This window comes from Rhinopithecus bieti, unplaced genomic scaffold, assembly GCF_001698545.2.
Source record: "Rhinopithecus bieti isolate Rb0 unplaced genomic scaffold, ASM169854v2 scaffold_23303, whole genome shotgun sequence".
NCBI classification, from domain to species: Eukaryota; Metazoa; Chordata; class Mammalia; order Primates; family Cercopithecidae; genus Rhinopithecus; species Rhinopithecus bieti.
The window spans coordinates 504,069-524,943 of NW_016810922.1; the positions used below are offsets into that span (position 1 = coordinate 504,069).

At 36.6% G+C, this 20,875-nt stretch overlaps 1 protein-coding gene across 1 annotated transcript in view; it reads left to right on the forward strand.

Annotated features, from left to right (window-relative positions):
* DST (dystonin) overlaps positions 1–20,875 on the forward strand; it is a 387,485-nt gene that overhangs the window by 315,289 nt on the left and 51,321 nt on the right. The window contains 8 exon segments of the mRNA XM_017893233.1: positions 1,062–1,303; positions 2,236–2,442; positions 9,981–10,100; positions 10,295–10,402; positions 11,883–12,101; positions 16,391–16,594; positions 17,907–18,138; positions 19,012–19,238. Of these exon segments, the coding sequence (XP_017748722.1) occupies positions 1,062–1,303; positions 2,236–2,442; positions 9,981–10,100; positions 10,295–10,402; positions 11,883–12,101; positions 16,391–16,594; positions 17,907–18,138; positions 19,012–19,238 (1,559 nt within the window).

Consider the following 20,875-nt stretch of genomic DNA (forward strand, 5'->3'; position numbering starts at 1 on the left):
ATTGTTTTCAAAATATTTTAGGGATGGGAGAAAACCAAAACACTTTATAGTTTTTGGTCCAGTCCAAGACTTTCATTCTGGAGAATACTTTGAAGACCAATCAAGGGGGTGGTTAGGATATGATCTCACTTTTTTCTCATGATCTCACTTGAGTTCTTGATGGAAGTTGTGTGTATTACTCATAACATAAAGCACTTTGGCACGGGAGCTCATCAGAGAAGCCCAGGACAGAGTCACATTACTTTTCCACTTGTGAAAGGCAGATGAACACGTAGGTTGTAGACAATTTCTTTTTAAGATAGATTGCATTGCAGTGACACACAGTATGGCTATGTGCAGAGCTATACACAGGCTGCATTTCTTCATGTCTGAATCACTGAGAAAACTGATACATAGTTTAGTATCTAGATGAGATTTTTAGGACAACTCAGGGAAACTAGTTTTAGTGATTCCTTTGGCCATAGGAATTTCACTATACCTATATCCAGTTCAGCAATATGTATATGTTGGGGGCAAGTACCATTTATTATGTATTGAAGAAATTAAATGTAGAATCAAGAGCCTTGAGCTAGACATCTGAAGCTCAGGACACAGTTTTTCTGTGTGTCAAAAAAATGAGGTAGAGGCAAATAAAGATCTGTTGGAATAGTGCAGATGAGTAATGATGAGTAACTAAGAGCAGAGAGGCTAAGTATCTTGCCCAAAGTAACCAGCTTTTAAGCCACGCATGAAGTCAATATTTGAACTCAAGCAGTTTTTAACCCCTATTCTTTGAAAACAAAGTCTCATACAGATAGACACAAAAGTACTGCTTTTCACATAACTAAAGACACTTAGCCTTTTCCAGTTTCTACATTTGTATTTTCAGAGTGATTTAGATTTGCCTGAAGTCTTGGGAAAGATTAAAATTTAGAAAAGGGCTTCTCTTGAGTAGGGTTGTCTTTAGAAAAATGTCTCCTTTTGTTCTCTAGAAAATTTCATCAGTGTTCCATAATATCTGAAGAAACCCTCCCCCCGCCTTTTTTTCTTTCATAAGAAATAACGTGACTTTGAAATTTTAGGTGATGAAGTTTTAATAATCCAAGATAAATTGGAAGCCATTAAAGCAAGGTACAAAGACATTACTAAATTGAGCACTGATGTAGCCAAGACTCTGGAACAGGCACTGCAGCTTGCAAGGCGGCTGCACTCCACACGCGAAGAGCTGTGTACCTGGCTGGACAAAGTGGAGGTGGAATTACTTTCATATGAAACTCAGGTTCTGAAAGGAGAAGCAGCAAGTCAAGCACAAGTGAGACAAAAAGTAAGCTCTGATTTCTGCATTTTGGATTAGTCTTTTATCTTTTAGGGAGTCTTATTCACACAAAAATAAAATTATATTTGTCTTATGTCATTACATATGCTGAAGGATGCCTTGGTGGGTGGAGACCCAACAGAAATTGGCAGCAGATCAACTGTTTAAACTTTTAGGAGCCCAGATGAAAAGTTGAAATGAAAACAGTATATTATAATTGTTTCAAGAGTCTTATATCTGGGAGTATAGTTGATTACCCAAGGGAAGAATGATGAAAACAGAAAAAAAAGGAAAATGATCATTGTTTCGGAGATACACATAATTTGGTTGGAATACCAATATTTCTATAAGATAACATGGGGTGGGTTTTCTAATTGTATCACAGAGGTAGTATACTGCATGGTAATCATTCCTCTTTTCCAAGATATCGGCCTCTGTTTTTATCATCCTTGAAGTATGATCACATGTGGGTGAAAGAGAGTTGGTGAGGTCAGTCTCACTGAGCCTGTAATGAGTCTACTGTCATGATTTAAAGCCAGTTTGTCCTCATTTTGAGAGTCACTTAATTCTGGCTTGGAATATCCTGTTCATTTTACTTTTCTGTTACCTGATTACTTAGAGGTTCTCAGAAAGCAAAGAATAATACATGTTAACTTGCTTGTTTTTGCTTCTGAAATTTTAAATATTTATATTAAATTTCAAAGATAAAATCTTGCCATGTCGACAAATGAATTGTTCTTTCAACTTCTCAGGAAACATTTTTCTTTTTGCAAAATAGCTTTAAATAAAAAAGGTTTATTTAACTTAACTGAAACTAAGGGAAGGGGGAGTGGGGCAAACCATCACGTTATTTGCCTGCAAAGGACTTGAGCTCCAAGAACAGTTAAAGGAAAAGTCTGTTGAAGCTCTTAAGTGTTACTTACTTATTTGTATGTTTTCAGGAACTGAAAAAGGAAGCTAAGAACAACAAAGCCTTACTGGACTCCCTTAATGAAGTGAGCAGTGCTTTGCTGGAACTGGTACCATGGAGGGCAAGAGAAGGACTTGAGAAAATGGTAGCTGAGGACAATGAACGCTACCGATTAGTGAGCGACACCATCACTCAGAAGGTGGAGGAGATCGATGCTGCCATTCTGCGATCACAGCAGGTAGGGGAAAATGGTTTGTTGTCTAGGCAATAAATTTTCTCCAGCTGTTCCCAGAGCCTTTACCTGAACAAAGATGCCTGTTAATACTGTTTCCATTCATTTGCTGTGCTTCCAAAATGAAAGGGTGGATTTGAAAAGAAGTTGACTGGGCTCCTTCAACGTCTGAGCACCAGGGCAAGGCTAATCTGTACATTGTTAACAGCCATCTGCCTCATTGTTTCACAGATTTATCCTTACCAAGTCAGACACTGGGAAGATCAGCCCAGCTTTCCAAACAAAATGCTTTTGTCTACACATATGCATATTGCTGCTATTAATTTTTATGTATTGACTAAGTCTAATCTGTATGTGAGTAAATACTGTGAATTGTTATGTAAGGATGTATTAACTGTTCATTTATAGAAAGCTGGGGCAAAGAGAAAGTTTTCTTTTTAAAAAGGAAGCAGTTTTGTTGGTAATGTGAAGTTTTTTTCTGAAGATGACAGAAGGGGGAAAAGATGATAGGTTCCGATTTGTCTGTAACTCCTGCAGAATGTATACTCCCAGAGTTTTATAGGCATTCAGCCCTTAGCCACAGCTCCCTGGGAAGACTATGGGCAATGAGTGGGGTCCTGGAAATAGAAATTTATAATACATGTGTTGATTAACTTTAGTTGAAATTTCTGAGAATATTTACATTAAGTCATCAGATTTACTACAAAGTTTATGTGTGGGGGTAGTATGATATTGCAGTGTACTTTAGAGCAGAGTTTGTGATGGTGTACGACTAAGCTTTCACTAGTGTGAGCCAAAAGCAAGAAGCATAAATCAAGCAGATTCTGTGGGAGCATCCAAAATTAATTTTCTAATGTTGCCATAGAAATGGAATTTATAGTTAGTTCTAAAGCATAATGTTCCACTCCTCATTTTAGTGCTGTGCTGTAGGATCACAACAACTGATGAAATACAGTGATAGCAAAAGCCCTGCCTAAGAAATTTTTATGAAGGAGGGCATTCATGCTTAAGGAATGTATTTTGTGACTCTTTTAAACAGAGGAGTTTGTGTGCCTCATTATTACAGGAAAATGAGGGTGTTTATTTGTGGAGTTTATTCAACTATTGAAAAATATATTTTTTTCACTGAAATGTATTTGAACGTTTCAGAACTGGCATCTTCCCTAAATAGCAAGAAAATTATTCTGTACTCTTGGGAGTAAGATTTTCTTGAGAAGTTGACTATGGTTGGCTGGTTCAGTAAAGTGAGACAGTAATAAGGGCACGGTCACAGATTGAGTTTTCATTGGTTAGTAATCTCTGATATGTGTCAAGGTCATTAACTGTGGCCAGGTTCTTCAAGGTTTTGCATATGTTTTCCAAAGGTGTGGGGGAAAGTAAGTCAGCATAAGTCTTCCGGAATCCAAAATATATATCCTTTAGGAAAATAATGATTTTGTTTTGTTTTTTTTTTCTGATAAAATCAGTCCTTATTTAAAATTTCAAGATTTTCTCAAACAATACAGAAAAATTCATGAAAGAAAGCATATGTAAGCAATTTGGTCTGTATCCTTCCAGTCTTCCTCTTGAGAGAGAAGAATTTATGTAGTAAAATCCTTTTGCAAGAGAAAGACAATGTATATAGTAAAAATCTTACTACCAATAGATTACACATCTTAGTGCCATTAATATCTTCTGGTTGTTCATGTGTGTATTTTTATCTTCATTTCTTTGAAATACCTGCAAGTCTGTCCAATGAAAATACCTCCAGTTAGGCTACATAGACACACAGATGTTCAGAGCTAAGAGGAACGTAGCTCTGAAAAGATATGCTATTGAACCTTCATAATATAGGTGTGAAGGTCCTATTTGTTATTATCTGAGAAATAATTGAAAAGTCTCAGTAATGGGTGAATGAGTAAGAACTTGTACATTTGCTGATACCACCCACCAGGCTCCCAAGTCTCACTCTAGATTTGCAGGCATTGATATTCTGAAAAGGGTATTATTTTTTAAAGCAATTGGGTCTATTCATTACCTTTAAGAAGAATCTGAATGGGACAAGGCAGCTTAGTAAATAATGATGTTGAGCTAAACTGCCTCCCTTTTACAATACATACCATTATCTGAGTTATAAACTACGTATTTCTGCATTTTAAACCTACACAGAGTAGCATATCTTTGTTGCTTTCTTTCTACAAGCTTTGTGGAAATGGGGAAAGGCACTTTTGCTTGAAAAATGTGCAGACTTGGGTTCTGAATTCGGACTACCTTGATTCTTTAAGCCTTAGAGCAATTCATCATCCTTTGCTGCTTATAATATACAGTTGTCAGTAGTTGCTAAAATATGTATATCTCACCGAGTTTGGGAATCCCAAGCATTCTTCAGCAGTTCTAATTGCTTGGCTTATGTAAGTGGGCCCCGTAATAACCCTGTTAGAAAGGCTCTTGGATTGGTGGTTTGGGTGCAGTTAATGCAAACAACTCATTGGGTCATTAGGAACCAGCCTGGAGAAAAATACCACCTGTTTATTTCTTTTAAAGGACCAGAAGGAAACATCTCCTACGGAAATGAGATTTGTTTAGACCCTCCAGGTGTTGTGGATGGGAAAATATGGGCTGTGTTATAAATAATGAGAAGCAATGTGGGAGGAAATGCTAATCAAAAGAAAGTGATAAGATCCCCAGTCAGGGGAAGGGAGTAAAAAGGATGTCCTTGAGGTTAAGGTTTGCTTATCACTTTGCCTTAAACCTCTATTAAAACCTATTATATATTGACCGTTGTGATATTTGGCAGTCCAGAAGTCAGACCACCTTCGTTAGAATCTCAGACTCAGCATTTACTACCTGAGTAACCTTTGGTAAATTAGTTAACTTCCCTTTACCTCATGTTTCTAAGCTGGAAATGGAGTTAGTTAATGGTAGTACTCACATGATAACAGCTGTCAGGATTAAAGGAGGTATTGCATGTTAAGCACTTCGAACAATGTGCTCAGTAGGATGTTGGCTGTTACTGTTTTAGAGAGTGTTTTTCAGGCATATTTAGACATAGCTACTTAAAATGTCTTGCAGTAACTTTTAGAAAATTCCTGAAATGCTAATTCAACTATAAATAGAAGTTACAGTAGCTAGAGTTGGTGGTTCGACGACTCTGATGCTATTAAAGTATTTCCCCAAATGTAGTTATGGATGCCAAGATTATCAACATTTTATATTAAGTCAAATTTTGCTACTCATATGAGTAGTAAACAAATTTACTAAAATTTGGTCTAGTATATTTCTCTCCATGTTGCTTACATGTAAAATGAGCCATTTTTATGGTCTGTTAGAAATGCACGTTAACTAGTCATTTGAGTGAGTCATAGGCCTAAAATGCCTTGCCGTACTATAAATTACTTAATGTAGATCCTGTAGCTACTCCCTTTGTTACTTAACAATATTTGATAATTTAATTTAAAAATTTTCTCAAATGACAGATGGGAAATATCTGCTTGCAGTCTTTTTTTTTTTTTTCTTAGCAGAGCAAATGTTTTACTTGATCAAAGAAACATTGTTTGGATTTCAGCTTTCCTCTTTTGGCACCTTAGATGGTATCACTGTACTGTTTATTGCTGGAAAGTTTTTTGTATCTTTTTTTTAAATACGGGAGTGTTTAGATATAGTGTTAAATATAGTTTAAATATAGTGTTAAACTAATATTAATATTTCACAGCGTGACTTTCTTTATGAGGGCACTCATTTAAATACTGTCCGGCTGAACACAAACAGGTGGGGTGTCACTTTATGTTTTTTTCAGGAACCAGTACAAGAAAAAAATTCATAACTGTTAAATTTTATTCAGATATCTTGCTGTATTTGCCTTCAGATAGAAAGGCCTGGACTGTTTTTCTCTCTTTTATATTCTTTAAGTGAATCATATAATCAGTTTTTACCTATAGCTCTATTGTATATGCCTTGAAAAGTAAGAATCCACATAGAAGACTCTTTCACTTGTTTTTCGTGGGGATTCTTTCTCCACATCTGAAGCTGCTGAATTAGTTGATGAAATGTTTTTCTTTTGTTTTCATATTGATCAATAATTGCTAATGAATAACTCCATCTGAAATTAAATAACATCACAGAAACTGTTGAACCAGATTAAGATAGATTATTTTAAATGCTTTCTTGATTTCCTTATAATTACAGAAAGTCTACCTATAAGCTTGACAATATTAAATTTTCAATATCAAAAAATAAATTATACCCCACGTTGATGAAGTTACAGCAAAACACTGCTTGTGGGAGTGTACATTAGCACATTCTACCTGAAGGGCAATTGGGCAGTATATATCGAAGAGAGAAAACACAAATAGGAACTTATAGGTGAGAGGTTACCCACAGAGTTGTTTTTCTTTTAAAAAATTTTTTTAATTTAATATATTTTCTTTTAATTTTAATTTTATGAGTACATAGTAGATGTATATATTTATGAGGTACATAAGTTATTTTGATACAGGCATACAATGTCTTATTAAAATTAAACCTGTTTTAAGTTAATTGTAAATACACCTGCAGCTGTAGGAAACAATACAGAGAGATCCCATTGTATCCTTTACTCAGTTTTCCCCAGTGGCAACATCTTTATAGTAAAATATCACAGGCAGGATATTGACATTGATATAGTCAAGAAACAGAATATTTCCCTCACCACAAGAATCCTTCATGCTGCTCTGTGAGCCATACCCATTCCATCACATCCTATCCTCCCTGACTTCTGTCAACCACAAAGCTTTTCTCCATTTCTATAATGTTATCATTTCAGGAATGTTCAAGTACTTTTTCAGTCACAACCTCTTTCTCCTCTCCTTCTGGGACTCTGACAACATGAATATTAGGACTTTTGTTGTAGTTCCACAGGTTCCTGCAGTTCTAATTATTTTATTTAAGTTATTTTCTATTATTCAGTGTGGGTAATTTCAATTTCTATTTCTAAGTGGTAATTTATTTTCCTTCACTGATTCTTTCTTCTGTCCCCTTCACTGAGCTCATCCACTGAGATTTTTATTTCAGTCGTTTTTCAGTGCTACATTTTCATTTGGTTCTTCTTTATACTGTATATTCTTTTCTTTGCTGAGATGTTCTATGTTGTTGATGAAGCCTTCTAGTTTTTCATTTGTTTCAACTATGAACATTCATAAGTACTCATTGAAGCATTTTTATCATGGCTGCTTTAAAATCATTGTCAGATAATTCTAACATGTCTGTCATCTGGGTATTGGCATCTGTTTGATTATCTTCTTTAATTCAGTTTGAGATTTTCCTGGCTCTTATATGATATTATGAGTGTTAGAGCTTAAGCTTTCTGTTTTAGCTGCCTTCCTCTGTTACCACTCTGGGAGAAGAAGCTGGAGGTTCTACTAGGTGAAAGTAGAAGTCTAGGTTCCCAATTCAACCTCTGTTGACACCTAGGAGATGGCTCGTCATTTCTGCTGGGTGGGAGTGGGAGTTCTAGCTCCCTATGTGGTCTCTACTGGTACCACAGTGCGGGTGGCCGTGATGGTGACACACTGAGTGGTGGTGAGATCCTGACTCTCCACTAGGCCTTCTCTGACATCACTCCAGAGGAGAGGAGGGAGGGGCAGTTCATTACTGCTTAGTGGGGGTGGAAGCCCAGCCTCCCCACATGGTCTCAACTGATACGATGGTCTGGGCCTTGTTTTTGGGCAGAAGGGATGAAACTTCTGGCTCCCTACTTGGCATTCTCTAACATCTCCCAGCTGGAGTGTTGAGGACCTTGTCACGGCATTACAAGGGTGGAAGTGTAGGCCCCCATTTGTCCTTTCTTGGCATGAGTGTGAATGGAGCAACCATTTTTTCTGTAGTGTTTGGTTGGAATAGAGTGGTTATTGTTTAAAAGTTGTCTGTTTTGCTGCACTACTCCTTTCCTGGTCCTTTGGCTAGAGAGAGCAGGCTTGTTTTGGGACTTTGTACCCATTAGTGTTGTGTGGTTGCCAGTTTCTCTAGTATTTAGTCTTACATACGTGAGGCAAAAAGAAAATCCCAGAGAACTCACCACTGTGTCCTTCCTGGCAGCCCAAGCTCCATGGTAGTTCTGTCCTCTTCTCTCGACTTTGCGGAATCTTCTTATATTTGTTTTATATATAATGCCTAGGATTTTTAGGTTTACTTATCATGAGGAACAGAGAAAAGCTAATGTACTCCATCTTCCCATGAGTTGGCATAGTGTTGCAGAGAGTTTTAAAAGTGTGAATTTTAAAAAATCTAGTTTCTTATCTCCACCCATCTTTCTCCCCAACTACCTGTTTTCCCACCCTATCTGGATTTCCAGATTCCTTTGAAAAGTTAGAAGATCTGGCAGTACTGGACTTGAATAGCCAAAATGTTCATTCGTCATTAATTCTTCCAACTGAGGTCATTTTAGTGATCATTTGTTTTCGGTACTGTGGTGTCACAGGCCCATTTTATCCATTTATGGTAACTGCTTGGCCCTGGAAGGCACTAGGGTTTATCCGATGGAAGACATTGAAGATGTTCATGCTCTTAGACTTGACAGTCACTTTTAGGAATCTACACTAAGGAACTAATTAGAAATGCCAACAGAAATTTATGTACAAGTATCTTCATTATAGGGTTGTTTGTATAATAATGAAAATGCAGAAAACTTAAATGAAAATCCAGGTATGCTAGAATATAATGGTATTATTTGAAAATCATATTTAAAGGAGTATGACCTGGGAAATGTTCATAACAAATGAAAAAGCAGGATATAAAGTTGTTTATACAGTGTCATCCCAGACATTTTTACAAATCTTTCTCTCTTGATTTGTGAAAGAAAATTCACTACAGTACCAGCAGTGTTAATTCTAGGTTTTAATTTTCTTCTATATGTTTTTCTCTGCTTTATGAATTTGTACTGTACTTATAAATTACTGTTATAGATTACTGTTATGATCAGGAAAATAATATTTCTTAAAATATTTAAGAATGCTCTTAAAAATGTTTTCTGCCATTATTAAATGAGATGCTTAAAAATTATACATGAATAATTTAGGGGTATACTCTGCGTATATAGAGATGTATATTTACACATATTTATAAACATAATAGTATAATAAATAAATGGGAATATTCTATTCTTTTTGCTAGGAACCATGTACTTTGATAGCAGAATGTTAGGTGCATGTCATAGGAGTTGAAGTGATGGGTGAAATGATGAAAAGATGGTACCTGGCTGTTGGCTTTCATAGCTGTTACATTTGGACAGTACTCCTAAGGTGCAAATTATTAAGACTGCCTGAAAAGAAGGCAACAGTGCTAGCTGTCCTAAAATCATTAATACAGTACTATAAATCCAACATGTTTTAAAAGCTTGTGTTTAATTACTCTGTGGAAAGTTCTCTTTTCTTTAAAATTTAGTCATTATCATGAATTACTTTAGGATGCCATGAGGAGACGAGCTCAGATTTTCCACTTGTGTAATAAGGATATTTCAAAGAACGGTAGATAGGTATTTTCTGGCACCAGGAACAGGAACGTGCTGACCTAATTATTTATCTTTTGTTTAGTTTGACCAAGCAGCTGATGCTGAGTTATCCTGGATTACTGAGACAGAGAAAAAATTGATGTCTCTGGGTGACATCAGGCTTGAGCAAGAACAGACTTCTGCTCAGCTTCAAGTTCAAAAGGTGAAGAAATACATTTCCAATTGCCATATAAATTATTTGCTGGTGTGCTCCAAGTCTATAAAATGTGCTTGTATGATTTACTTTTTAAGACCCCTCTAGTGTAACGTGGTATTTTTAACTACTCGCCTAATTGTTTTCATTTTAGTCATACAATTTCTTGTTTTATTTTTTGTCTTTATTTTGGTAAATCACAGACATTCACCATGGAGATTTTGAGACACAAGGATATTATTGATGAACTTGTTAAATCTGGGCATAAAATCATGACCGCATGCAGTGAAGAGGAAAAGCAATCAATGAAGGTATAATCTTGTCTGTGGACTGGTAGTGGGACTCTTGAAAAAACAGCAGGTGTTGAGCTTTCAGTCCTAGAAAAACACTTTTCCGTTATCCACAGCTGCCATTTAAGCAGCAAAATAATTAGTTTAAATAAGGCATTTTTCAAGTTTATAGAATAACAGTAAAAGGAATATTTCTTAAGAGAATCACTATGAGGACAATCTTTTTGAATAGGCACAAAAGCTATTAAGGTTTGAGACCTTGGTTAACTGGCACGCATTAAGCATTCAGTTAATGTTAGCTGTATTATTGCCATTATCATCAGTATAAATTATTGTTTTTATATGTATCAACTATTGTTTATATGCTTCAGAGACATTTGGACCTCTTAATAAAAACCAAAATATGTGGCTCTCTCTAATGCTGAAGTCCATTTTATATAAAGTTACAGTAAACTATTAGGGAAAATATGAGCTGAGTAATTAAGGAAGCATTCAGTTTGTGTAGTTTTAATTATCCTTTAAATTGGCAGAAAACCAGCTACAAATAAAAATGTTCAATTCATATTCAAACATCTAAGCAGCCTAAAGAAATTGATGTATATTCATGCTTCTGGTAGGAAAGATATCCCATGGCAAAAAAATATAGGAATCTCTATGCCTAAAATCACATTTTAAAGAGTATGCATTGCTTTTAAGGTAGACCATACACAAAATAATAGAATGCACAATGTAATGATATGCACTCTTATATTTATTTATACTCTACAATAGCAATTTGCTTGTTTATAATTGAATCTTTATTATTTTTGTAAAGACTCTAATGTGAAAAATACAGATTGTCATGAAATAATTTCTTTGTTATTGAGTGGTTTTTTGGGTTATGATTGTGCTTTATCTTCTGCTATTAGTTTTTGCTATAATTTATACCATAATCTAGATCACTGTGACTACCCCGTTAAATCAGTGTATAGCACTATGGCACAATGTTCTGTCTTGATTCCTCTTTTTCCATTTCTCTTTCTCTTTCTCTCTCCATATATATATATATATATACACACACACACACACACACACACGTGTATATATATATGTACACACACATATATATGTGTATATGTCAAAATTAACTTTGTTAACTAAAATTTTACAATTTCATTTGCAAAAGGTAGTCTTTGTTTTTTTTCTGCAAAATAAATGTTGCCAGAATCATATGAGACTTGTTTTCTAATCTTGAAGCCATTGTAAGAATGACTGGAGAATTTTGCCTGTTGTTTTTGGAAATCTCAGTGTCTTATTCATAAAAACTTGAGGCACTTTAATATAAAGTGAACTTTTGTACATATAAACCATTAAAATCTGAATAGCTTTTACTGATGTATTCATTTAACATACATTTGTCGAATGCCCACTCTGTCCAGGTGTAGTGTGCTGGACAGAGCACTCTGGAGTGTGTGTCCTTGTTGGCCTGACCAGTTAAACATTTCATCCTTTTATTTTCTAGAAAAAACTGGACAAAGTACTGAAGAACTATGATACCATCTGCCAGATTAATTCAGAAAGGTATCTGCAGCTGGAACGGGCACAGTCCCTGGTTAACCAATTCTGGGAAACATATGAAGAACTTTGGCCATGGCTGACAGAAACACAGTCAATCATCTCTCAGCTTCCTGCCCCAGCCCTTGAATATGAAACTCTAAGGCAGCAGCAGGAAGAACATCGGGTAAGCCTGGTGTGAAAGAGAATATTGTATTCCCCATTAAAAGAGAATCATGATTTTTATGGTGGTTTTTAGTGCTATTAAACATTTACATGATTAAGGCATTTTAGAATATTGTGTTCTGGTCTGCGTAATTTGCTTACCTCATAATTGCTTCTTATACAGGGTTATAGTGAGAAGACTCATGTGGATAGACTTATTGTATATGTCATTAATTACATCACAACTTGTATAAAATATGCAGTATAAATCATCTAGGTAGAAAAAAATTCCCATTTAAAAATGTTATAGAAATAAGCTTTTGAAGTGCTTTCAATTTATACACATTGAATTGTTTTAAATTTATACATTTAGAATGTAAATGCAGAGTGGAAATATATGGGAGAACGATTATACAGACAAAGCCATTGAGCTTGGAGAAAATGTATAATATAATGAATGTGTCAAAATAGCAATATTATGAAAGCTATGAAAAGAAAAAATGCTGAAGTGTAAAGACAGATTATTTTGTTCACCTTATGTACATGGAACTCCTTTGAAGTTCTTGTTCCTGTAACTGTAAATGGATAAAGTAGGAGGAGCACATTTACAACGACAGTTACGTCACATTTTTAACATGTATGAAATGGCACATGAAGCCCTCTTTTCAGCAGTCACTTAATTGTTAACATGGCTTAAAATTTTTTAAGGGTTTATGTGAGAGCGCATTCAAGACTGTCAGAAAGAAAGCTAGATTTCTTGCTATTTATGGACTTATGAACCTAGTTGCTCTTCCAGATCTGTATGGAATGTACTCTGAGACTAACCATGGTGTGCATGTATGTGTGTATATGCACGAGTGTGTGTGTGTGTACACTTGTGCCCAAGAGAGAAGGAGGGAGAGAGAAAGGGAGAGAGAGAAAGGAGAGAAAAGTTCAGTTCAGGGTTTATTACATCATTGTTTGGAATATGTGACATACTTATTAATCTTGTTTGTTTACCTTTTTAATGAATTGTCATTGAAGACTATACTGGAGTATTTATTTAAAAGAGAGTTTTAGAGACCACACTTTAACTTTCTTTAATATAGAATGGGAATCTTATGGAGTTTTGTCTAAATGATTCAGCAGGAGAAAGATAAGTATGTAGAATTCAATTTTTGTATAAAGGTTTATTTGTGGCAGAAATCTGATGTCTACTCACTGAATTATTTTAAATAAAAAATGTTTCATGGATTTTATGCTGAGGTGATTTGAATAGCCACGTTTTAGCATAGCATCAAATAGTATGGAAAGGCTCATTATTGAGCTGAAATTTTAAAATTGAGTTTTTTGCCTTTTGCATAATCTTTAAGCTCTCAGAACAAATTTGTGATTGTCTATATAAAAGGAGGTAGAAAGCTTTGTAGCCACATTTTCAAATTGTTTAAACTAAAAGCTTTGGTGTTTCAGAATATTTGTAGTCTCCTAGGATGGCATTTCTTCTCCAGCTCTACAGCATCTTCTCCGTGTATTTTGGGGGGAAATCTAGTTCATTCTAGCCAGGAATGAAAAATGGCTCCAAGGGCCATGTTGCCACATGATAGATATCTGAAAGTCACACCGCATAGCTCCAGCATGACTGGACTCCTATGACAGCATGTTGCCAAGAATCATTTTGTCACATATAAGGCAAAAGGCATCTCCTTTTGGGCCCTTTTCTGATGCACGCACATACCTGAGTAGATGGCCAGTAGGTGTTCTCTTGCCTGTCATGGAACAGTTTAAGAATGGTTTAAAAGGCCGGCCTGTAATCCCAGCACTTTGGGAGGCCAAGACAGGCAGATCACGAGGTCAGGAGATCGAGACCGTCCTGGCTAACACGGTGAAACCCTGTCTCTATTAAAAACACAAAAAATTAGCCGGGCGTGGTGGCAGGCGCCTGTAGTCCCAGATACTCAGGAGGCTGAGACGGGAGAATGGCGTGAACCCGGGAGGCAGAGCTTGCAGTGAGCCAAGATCGCACCACTGCACTTCAGCCTGGGCGACAGAGTGAGACTCCGTCTCAAAAAAAAAAAAACCTTTTAAAAAGGGCTCCTCAGCCAGGCGCAGTGGCTCACGCCTATAGTCCCTGCACTTTGGGAGGCCGAGGCGGGTGGATCACTTGAGGTCGGGAGTTCGAGACCAGCCTGACCAACATGGAGAAACCCAGTCTCTACTAAAAATACAAAATTAGCCGGATGTGGTGGCTCATGCCTGTAATCCCAGCACTTTGGGAGGCCGAGGCAGGCGGATCACCTGAGGTCAGGAATTCGAGACCAGCCTGACCAACATGGAGAAACCCCATCTCTACTAAAAATACAAAATTAGCCGGGTATGGTGGCATATGCCTATAATCCCAGCTACTTGGGATGCTGAGGCAGGAGAATTGCTTGAACCCTGGAGGCGGAGGTTATGGTGAGCCAAAATCGCGCCACGGCACTCCAGCGTGGACAACAAGAGTGAAACTGTCTTAAAAAAAAAAAAACAAAACAAAAAAACACGGCTCCTGTCACTACTTGCCAAGCCAAGTTGCCTTATAGTGGTGCTATACAGGTGAGATCTGCCTAAACTCAAAGGAACTCAAGAAATATTTGAGTCTCTTGATAACTCTTGAGTGAAAGCTTGTTTTCCAAGCGTTCATGAAAGAACATTGACAGGAGAACGTATGTAACATCTTCAGTTTTCCTTTTCCATGAGATTATCTATAGCTGATATACCATTACCACTTCCATTCAGTAAAGTAGCATGAAGATATCTAATTATGCAAAATAAAAAATAAAACCTTGGCCTGGGACACCCAGGAGCTAGATTGCAAATATGCCCTCCCACATTCTTATGTGCAGCATGCTACATTAGACTCTTCCTTCTTTTAAAATCACATTCATCTTTATTTAGCCATTTCCAAAACTATTTTGAGGCAGTCTTCTGAAAACCTTCAAAATATTTTATTACATTGGTGATAGTTAATGATGTAATTCCTCAATAAGTTCTCAAAATAATGGTCAAAATTGATTTTATTAGACACTTTCAATAAAAATCTAGGTATGTGGCCATCCTGGTAATTTTTCCTGGTGACTGATGGAAATTAGAGTTTGCAGGAAGAGATTGGTAGCTTATCTCTAGACTATCTTTCCTGAAAGTAAGTTTCCCCAGAGAAGCTTTTGTGAGGGGCTGGAGTTTGGAGATACATGTTCTGGTGAGGACAAAGAGCTGATGATGAGAGAACCTAATCAATAATGTAGTACAATGAAAGACCCCCTCAATGTTGCACAGAGGCCAGCCTCAGAAAAACCTGCAGGCAGGGGTGGCTTTGGCTTTGACCCATGAAAAACTGCTCATTGAAATCCATGGGATCCAAGAAATGTAGATATTCTGTGTTCAGGCTTCCAACACATCTTCTCTATTAAAGGGAATGGGGCTCCACTTGAATTCTACACCCACCCCCTAGTATAAATATCATTGTATTTCTTGATTAGCTAACAAAATTGTGCAACACATTCCTATGGCATGCATTTTTCCTTAAATAGGCCTTACAAACAATGCACAGTATATAGCTGTGTATTGATAGATTGCCCTTGCAGCCTTTTATATTTTAAAATAATGAATATTCATTTATATGTATATCTATATATCATATATATGTAGAATAGATTCATACATAAATATAAAGTGTAATACATGTTCATTCATTTTCTATCAGTCCATATATATAAATGCAATGGCTTGTGGGCTTACATTACCCTAGCATTCCTTATCTTGAGGTTTTTGTCTCAGCATTGCATCTAACTTCTATTGAGCTTCTTTCTATTCTTTTTTCTTCCCTCTCTTCTCCCTCCTTCCCCCCATCTTGTCTCTCTCTCTCTTTTTCTTTCTACTATTTTTGTGTATATCATGAGTGTGCAGAAGGAACACCATGAGATATGACTTGGTGTCTGTAGGTTGGGGACATAGTGAGTTCAGAATACTTTTATATAATACGACCCTTGGCTAATGCTTTTGTCAAAATGTGCTGTTCTTGGTATGAGATGCATAATAAACTGGGATTCATTATTTCACTGAACCAGCAACTTTGTACCCTAAAGGGGCTTTGGTGTGACCAGACTGTTGTTTAATCTTTGTGTCAGGGCCCTCTCTTCCTGGCAAAGAGCTGTATGAGCCATCATGTGTTAAATGCCTTGTGATGGGGAGGGGTTTGTTTGGCGTTTCTTGCCAGCTGGATGCATTGCAGGTGTAGACAGCTGTAATATGGAGGTGTGACCCTGAGATACTCAAAAGCTGTTTGGTTTGTTATAGCAACTGCGAGAGTTAATAGCTGAACACAAGCCTCATATAGATAAGATGAACAAAACTGGGCCACAGTTACTGGAATTGAGCCCTGGGGAAGGCTTTTCTATCCAAGAGAAGTATGTGGCAGCCGACACCCTTTACAGTCAAATTAAAGAAGATGTCAAAAAGCGAGCTGTGGCACTGGATGAAGCCATTTCTCAATCAACTCAGGTAATTGTTTACACTAGAAATAGAATTGGGTTCTTGCAGACAACAGAGCACAGAAAGACATTTTCCTGGATCTCCTGATTAAATTTTAACTAAAATCATTTCACCACATTAACTCTGAGTATTGATGTCTGTGTCCCTCAGAGGTGATGTGTGCTTGCATCCAGCCTTTATCTCCTTATTTTTCTCTGCCTGCTTATAGATATAATAAAAATAATTTTCAATGACTTAAGAAACATGCAGTTGTCGTCATTGTCCAAATATTTAATTGAGTGTCCATCCTGAGTAGAATGCAGTATTTGCCATTGGGAGAGATAAAGGAAAGTGTTATAATTATTAATAAAATACTCTCGAGAAGGCAATGAGAAGAAAGAATGATAGGCTAAATGAAAAGAGAAAGAATATAAAGTTGGATATTGATGGTTTTTTCTTTTCTGAAAATATCTTTTTTCAAGAAGTTGAATTTTGAAATATCCAAAGATTTTCCGTTTTCAAGATTTGGGTTTTATTATTAGATATGGCACGTTAGAGTAGGCCAATGTCACAGTCCTGTGTGATTATTCCTTAACTTTGAGATAGTATAGAACAAAGTTCATTCATAGATACGAATGAACAAGTTTTTATAGCTTTGATTGTCTATGGTTGCAAATAAAAATTTTAAATTCTCTCATGTGTCTGATTATGTATTTAACCATGAAGTAAATAAAACTTCTGAAACTTGTAACTTCTGTTATATCAGAAGTTAAAACATTGGGGAGGTGTTTTGTTAAAATTTTTTTTAACATTTTCAGTTCAGGAAATGCATAACTTAAGAATTCCCTGGAATCTAATCAAAACTTTCCATGAATTTCACATTAAATAATGTAACTTTTCAGGATGCCAAAATAGTTCATTAAAAATGAAGGAAACAATCCATTGTAATAGACAAATACTCAGCTTATTGAACTTGATTTTTTAAATTAATTTGAATTATGATAACAGGATGAAGCAACAGGTAAAGACATGCTGCTGCCATGTCATTCTGGTCCAATTGCATATTAACATATACCATTTCCTAATGTATACACTCAACTATTCACAAGAAACTAAGTCTATTGTACATAGGTCATGTGACACAGAGGTGCATATACGTCATGATTTTAGGCATGTCTTCACGTACCAGGTGGATGTAATTTTTGAATGGGTCTGTTGATAAAGAGGCTAAGATTTATTCTTAATTCTGACACTAAATGGTAAAAAATGTTTCTTCATTTAAATTTCACACTTGGTATTACAGATCTTTTTTCCATAAAAGATCTCTTTGTTTTGCCCCTAGTTCCATGACAAGATAGATCAGATCCTGGAGAGCCTGGAACGCATCGTGGAGCGTCTGAGGCAGCCGCCGTCTATCTCTGCAGAGGTCGAGAAGATCAAGGAACAGATCAGTGAAAATAAGAATGTGTCAGTAGACATGGAAAAACTACAGCCATTGTATGAAACTCTTAAACAGAGGGGAGAGGAAATGATCGCTAGATCTGGGGGGACTGATAAAGACATATCTGCCAAAGGTAATACTTTTGGAATAGGGAAACAAACTTTATTTTTAAAGCATTCTAAATGTTTATGCTGTTTACTCAACGTCCAATTGGATAACAAAATGCTGCATTTTAAAAAAGGTATTACAAATGTGATGTGTTTAGGGTTGAAGGGCTGTGTATGCAAATCCCTTGTTAAAATTAATCAGTTGAATACAAAGCATGCCATTATACATAGACCATGTATAAATACCATATGTTCAAAGACCATGTGTTCTCAGGCCTTTTAAATCAGTAGGTTAAAGCGTATTGCTAATAAGGCTATATCTGGGGTTTTTTCCTCATTACTGACTTTACTACCTTACATAGCATGCATCCTGCATCACATAGCCACAAAAATGAGAACCACTACCACAGCCAGCCATCTTTGAGATATGAGCTGAGGGTGGAAAGGCAGAGCATGTGTGTAGTGGAAATTCACAATGAGAGTACTCTAGAAGCAAGCTCAAAATACATACCATACATTGTTACATTCCTGGGACTGAACAGAAAATTTTACTGTTGATTTGGAGAGCATAAAAGTGTACCTAGGTGATTATTTCACTCCCTTTGGGATTAAGGACAGCCTTAATGAACTTGAAACTTGATAAATTTGGTTCTACTCTGAGCTCACTTTTGTCAGGAAGAACCTTGGTTTGGTAAGAATAGGAGACCCAGAGATACTGTGTTATTTGGCATAGACTCTTGGACCTACTGATATCCACTGGACTGGGATCATTCAAAACTTCGTCCAGTTTTAGATATTTAGCAAATTGGATCACTACTTTCTGTGTGAACTGTAACATTCTGCTTTGTTGGTTCCATGGGGCTAACCAATCGCCTTGTGGATATTGTTTTGTTTCATAGCTGTTCAGGATAAACTTGACCAAATGGTTTTCATTTGGGAGAACATACACACACTGGTGGAAGAAAGGGAAGCCAAACTACTGGATGTGATGGAGCTAGCAGAAAAGTTCTGGTGTGATCACATGTCATTGGTAGTTACCATTAAAGATACTCAAGATTTCATCCGGGACCTAGAAGATCCTGGAATTGATCCTTCAGTAGTAAAACAACAGCAAGAAGCAGCAGAGGTAAGCAGAAAATCTCATTTAAAGTTAGAAAAATAAGTTGTGGCATAATGAAATCCAGATTCCTTGGGTAAATATTAGGTGTTACTCTGTTAACATTTATATTTGGTTCTGAAAGTGGAATGTACAGTGATACAGTAGGAGATACAGTATACCCACAAATTTCGCTTTGAGATTGTATGTTTAAAACGATTTCTCAGGCCATGCATGTTGTCTCATGCCTGTAATCCCAGAACTTTAGGAGGCCAAGGTGGGAGGATCACTTGAGGCCAGGAGTTCGAGACCAGCTTGGCCAACATGACGAAACCCTGTCTCTACTACAAGTACAAAAATCAGTCAAGCATGGTGGTGCACACCTGTAGTACCAGCTACTTAGAGAGTGAAGCATGAGAATCACTTGAACCTGGGAGGTGGAGGTTGCAATGAGCCAAGATCGTGCCACTGTACTCTAGCCTGAGCAACAGAGTGAGACCCTGTCTCAGAAAACAAACCAAAAAACCCCACAAAACAACAACAAAAAAAAATTTCTCTTTATCCTCACTGTTTTTGCCTTATTTCAGGGTCTCATTATCTCTCTTTTTCTTTTTAGCTTCCAAAGTAATCCAAAGTGCAGACTGTCTTTCCTTGCTAGGCCTCCCACCTTGCCGCCAGTCTTCCCGCTAGATCTGCTCTTACTCTGTTGCTACCTAAACCCACTCAGAGGCATCCCCTGCCTTCTGGATAAAGCTCAAACTCCCTAGATCAGGGCATGCCGCTTTTTGCATCCCAGCCTAGCTTGTGCCTATGTTTCCAAAATTATGTTTTTCTCTTGCTCCTTTACCGAGCTCCCTCCCTGCTACTGATTAGAAAGGACGTTTCCCAAAACAAACAGTTTTGCTCTTTCTAGTGTCAGTGCATTTGCACATCTTATTTCCTCACTCTAGAATGTCCTTCCTGCCACTCTTCTGGCAAAGCCCACTCAAGGTTCAGTTGGATTATTACCCCCATATAAAACCTTTTCTTGTATACTTAGCAGAGTTAGTGCACCTGTGTTCCCATAATGCTTTCTTCATGCAAAGGACTCTGCACATAGTATGATTTACTGTTGCTTATGCCTCTGTCTTTCCTGCTATTCCCTTGAGGGGAATGGCCATATCTGTTTTTCTTTGTATCCCCAGTGCCTGGTTTAGGGCTTGGTTTATGGTTATTCAGTGTTTGTTGAATGAATGAATATATTTAACCAAGAAGATGAAAGCAAAAGTAGGATACTGCCTTTCTGTTGTGATATTTTTGTACCTTACAGGTCCTACCTGGTCCTATCTAGGGTAATGACATAAAATGTAAATCCATAACTAGATTATTCTGCATCTACTAACAGATATATTAATTTGTATAGTTTTTGAATTCATATTTTACTTGTCTATTTTAATGTATATTGTTTGGAAACCAAAATGTCTTCCTAAGCCTTGCAGTATTGTTGATATTTTAAAAAATTTGTTTTGGTATCTGTTAAGGTATTTCTTATTTATCATTTCTTAAATATTATCTTTATAATAAACATTGGGCCTTTGTTACTAAAAGGGTGCTGTTTTTCTTTTAAAATATTTCTTGTTGAAAAAATTTATTGCAGAAACTTAGAAAACAGAAAGAAAAATGATTAG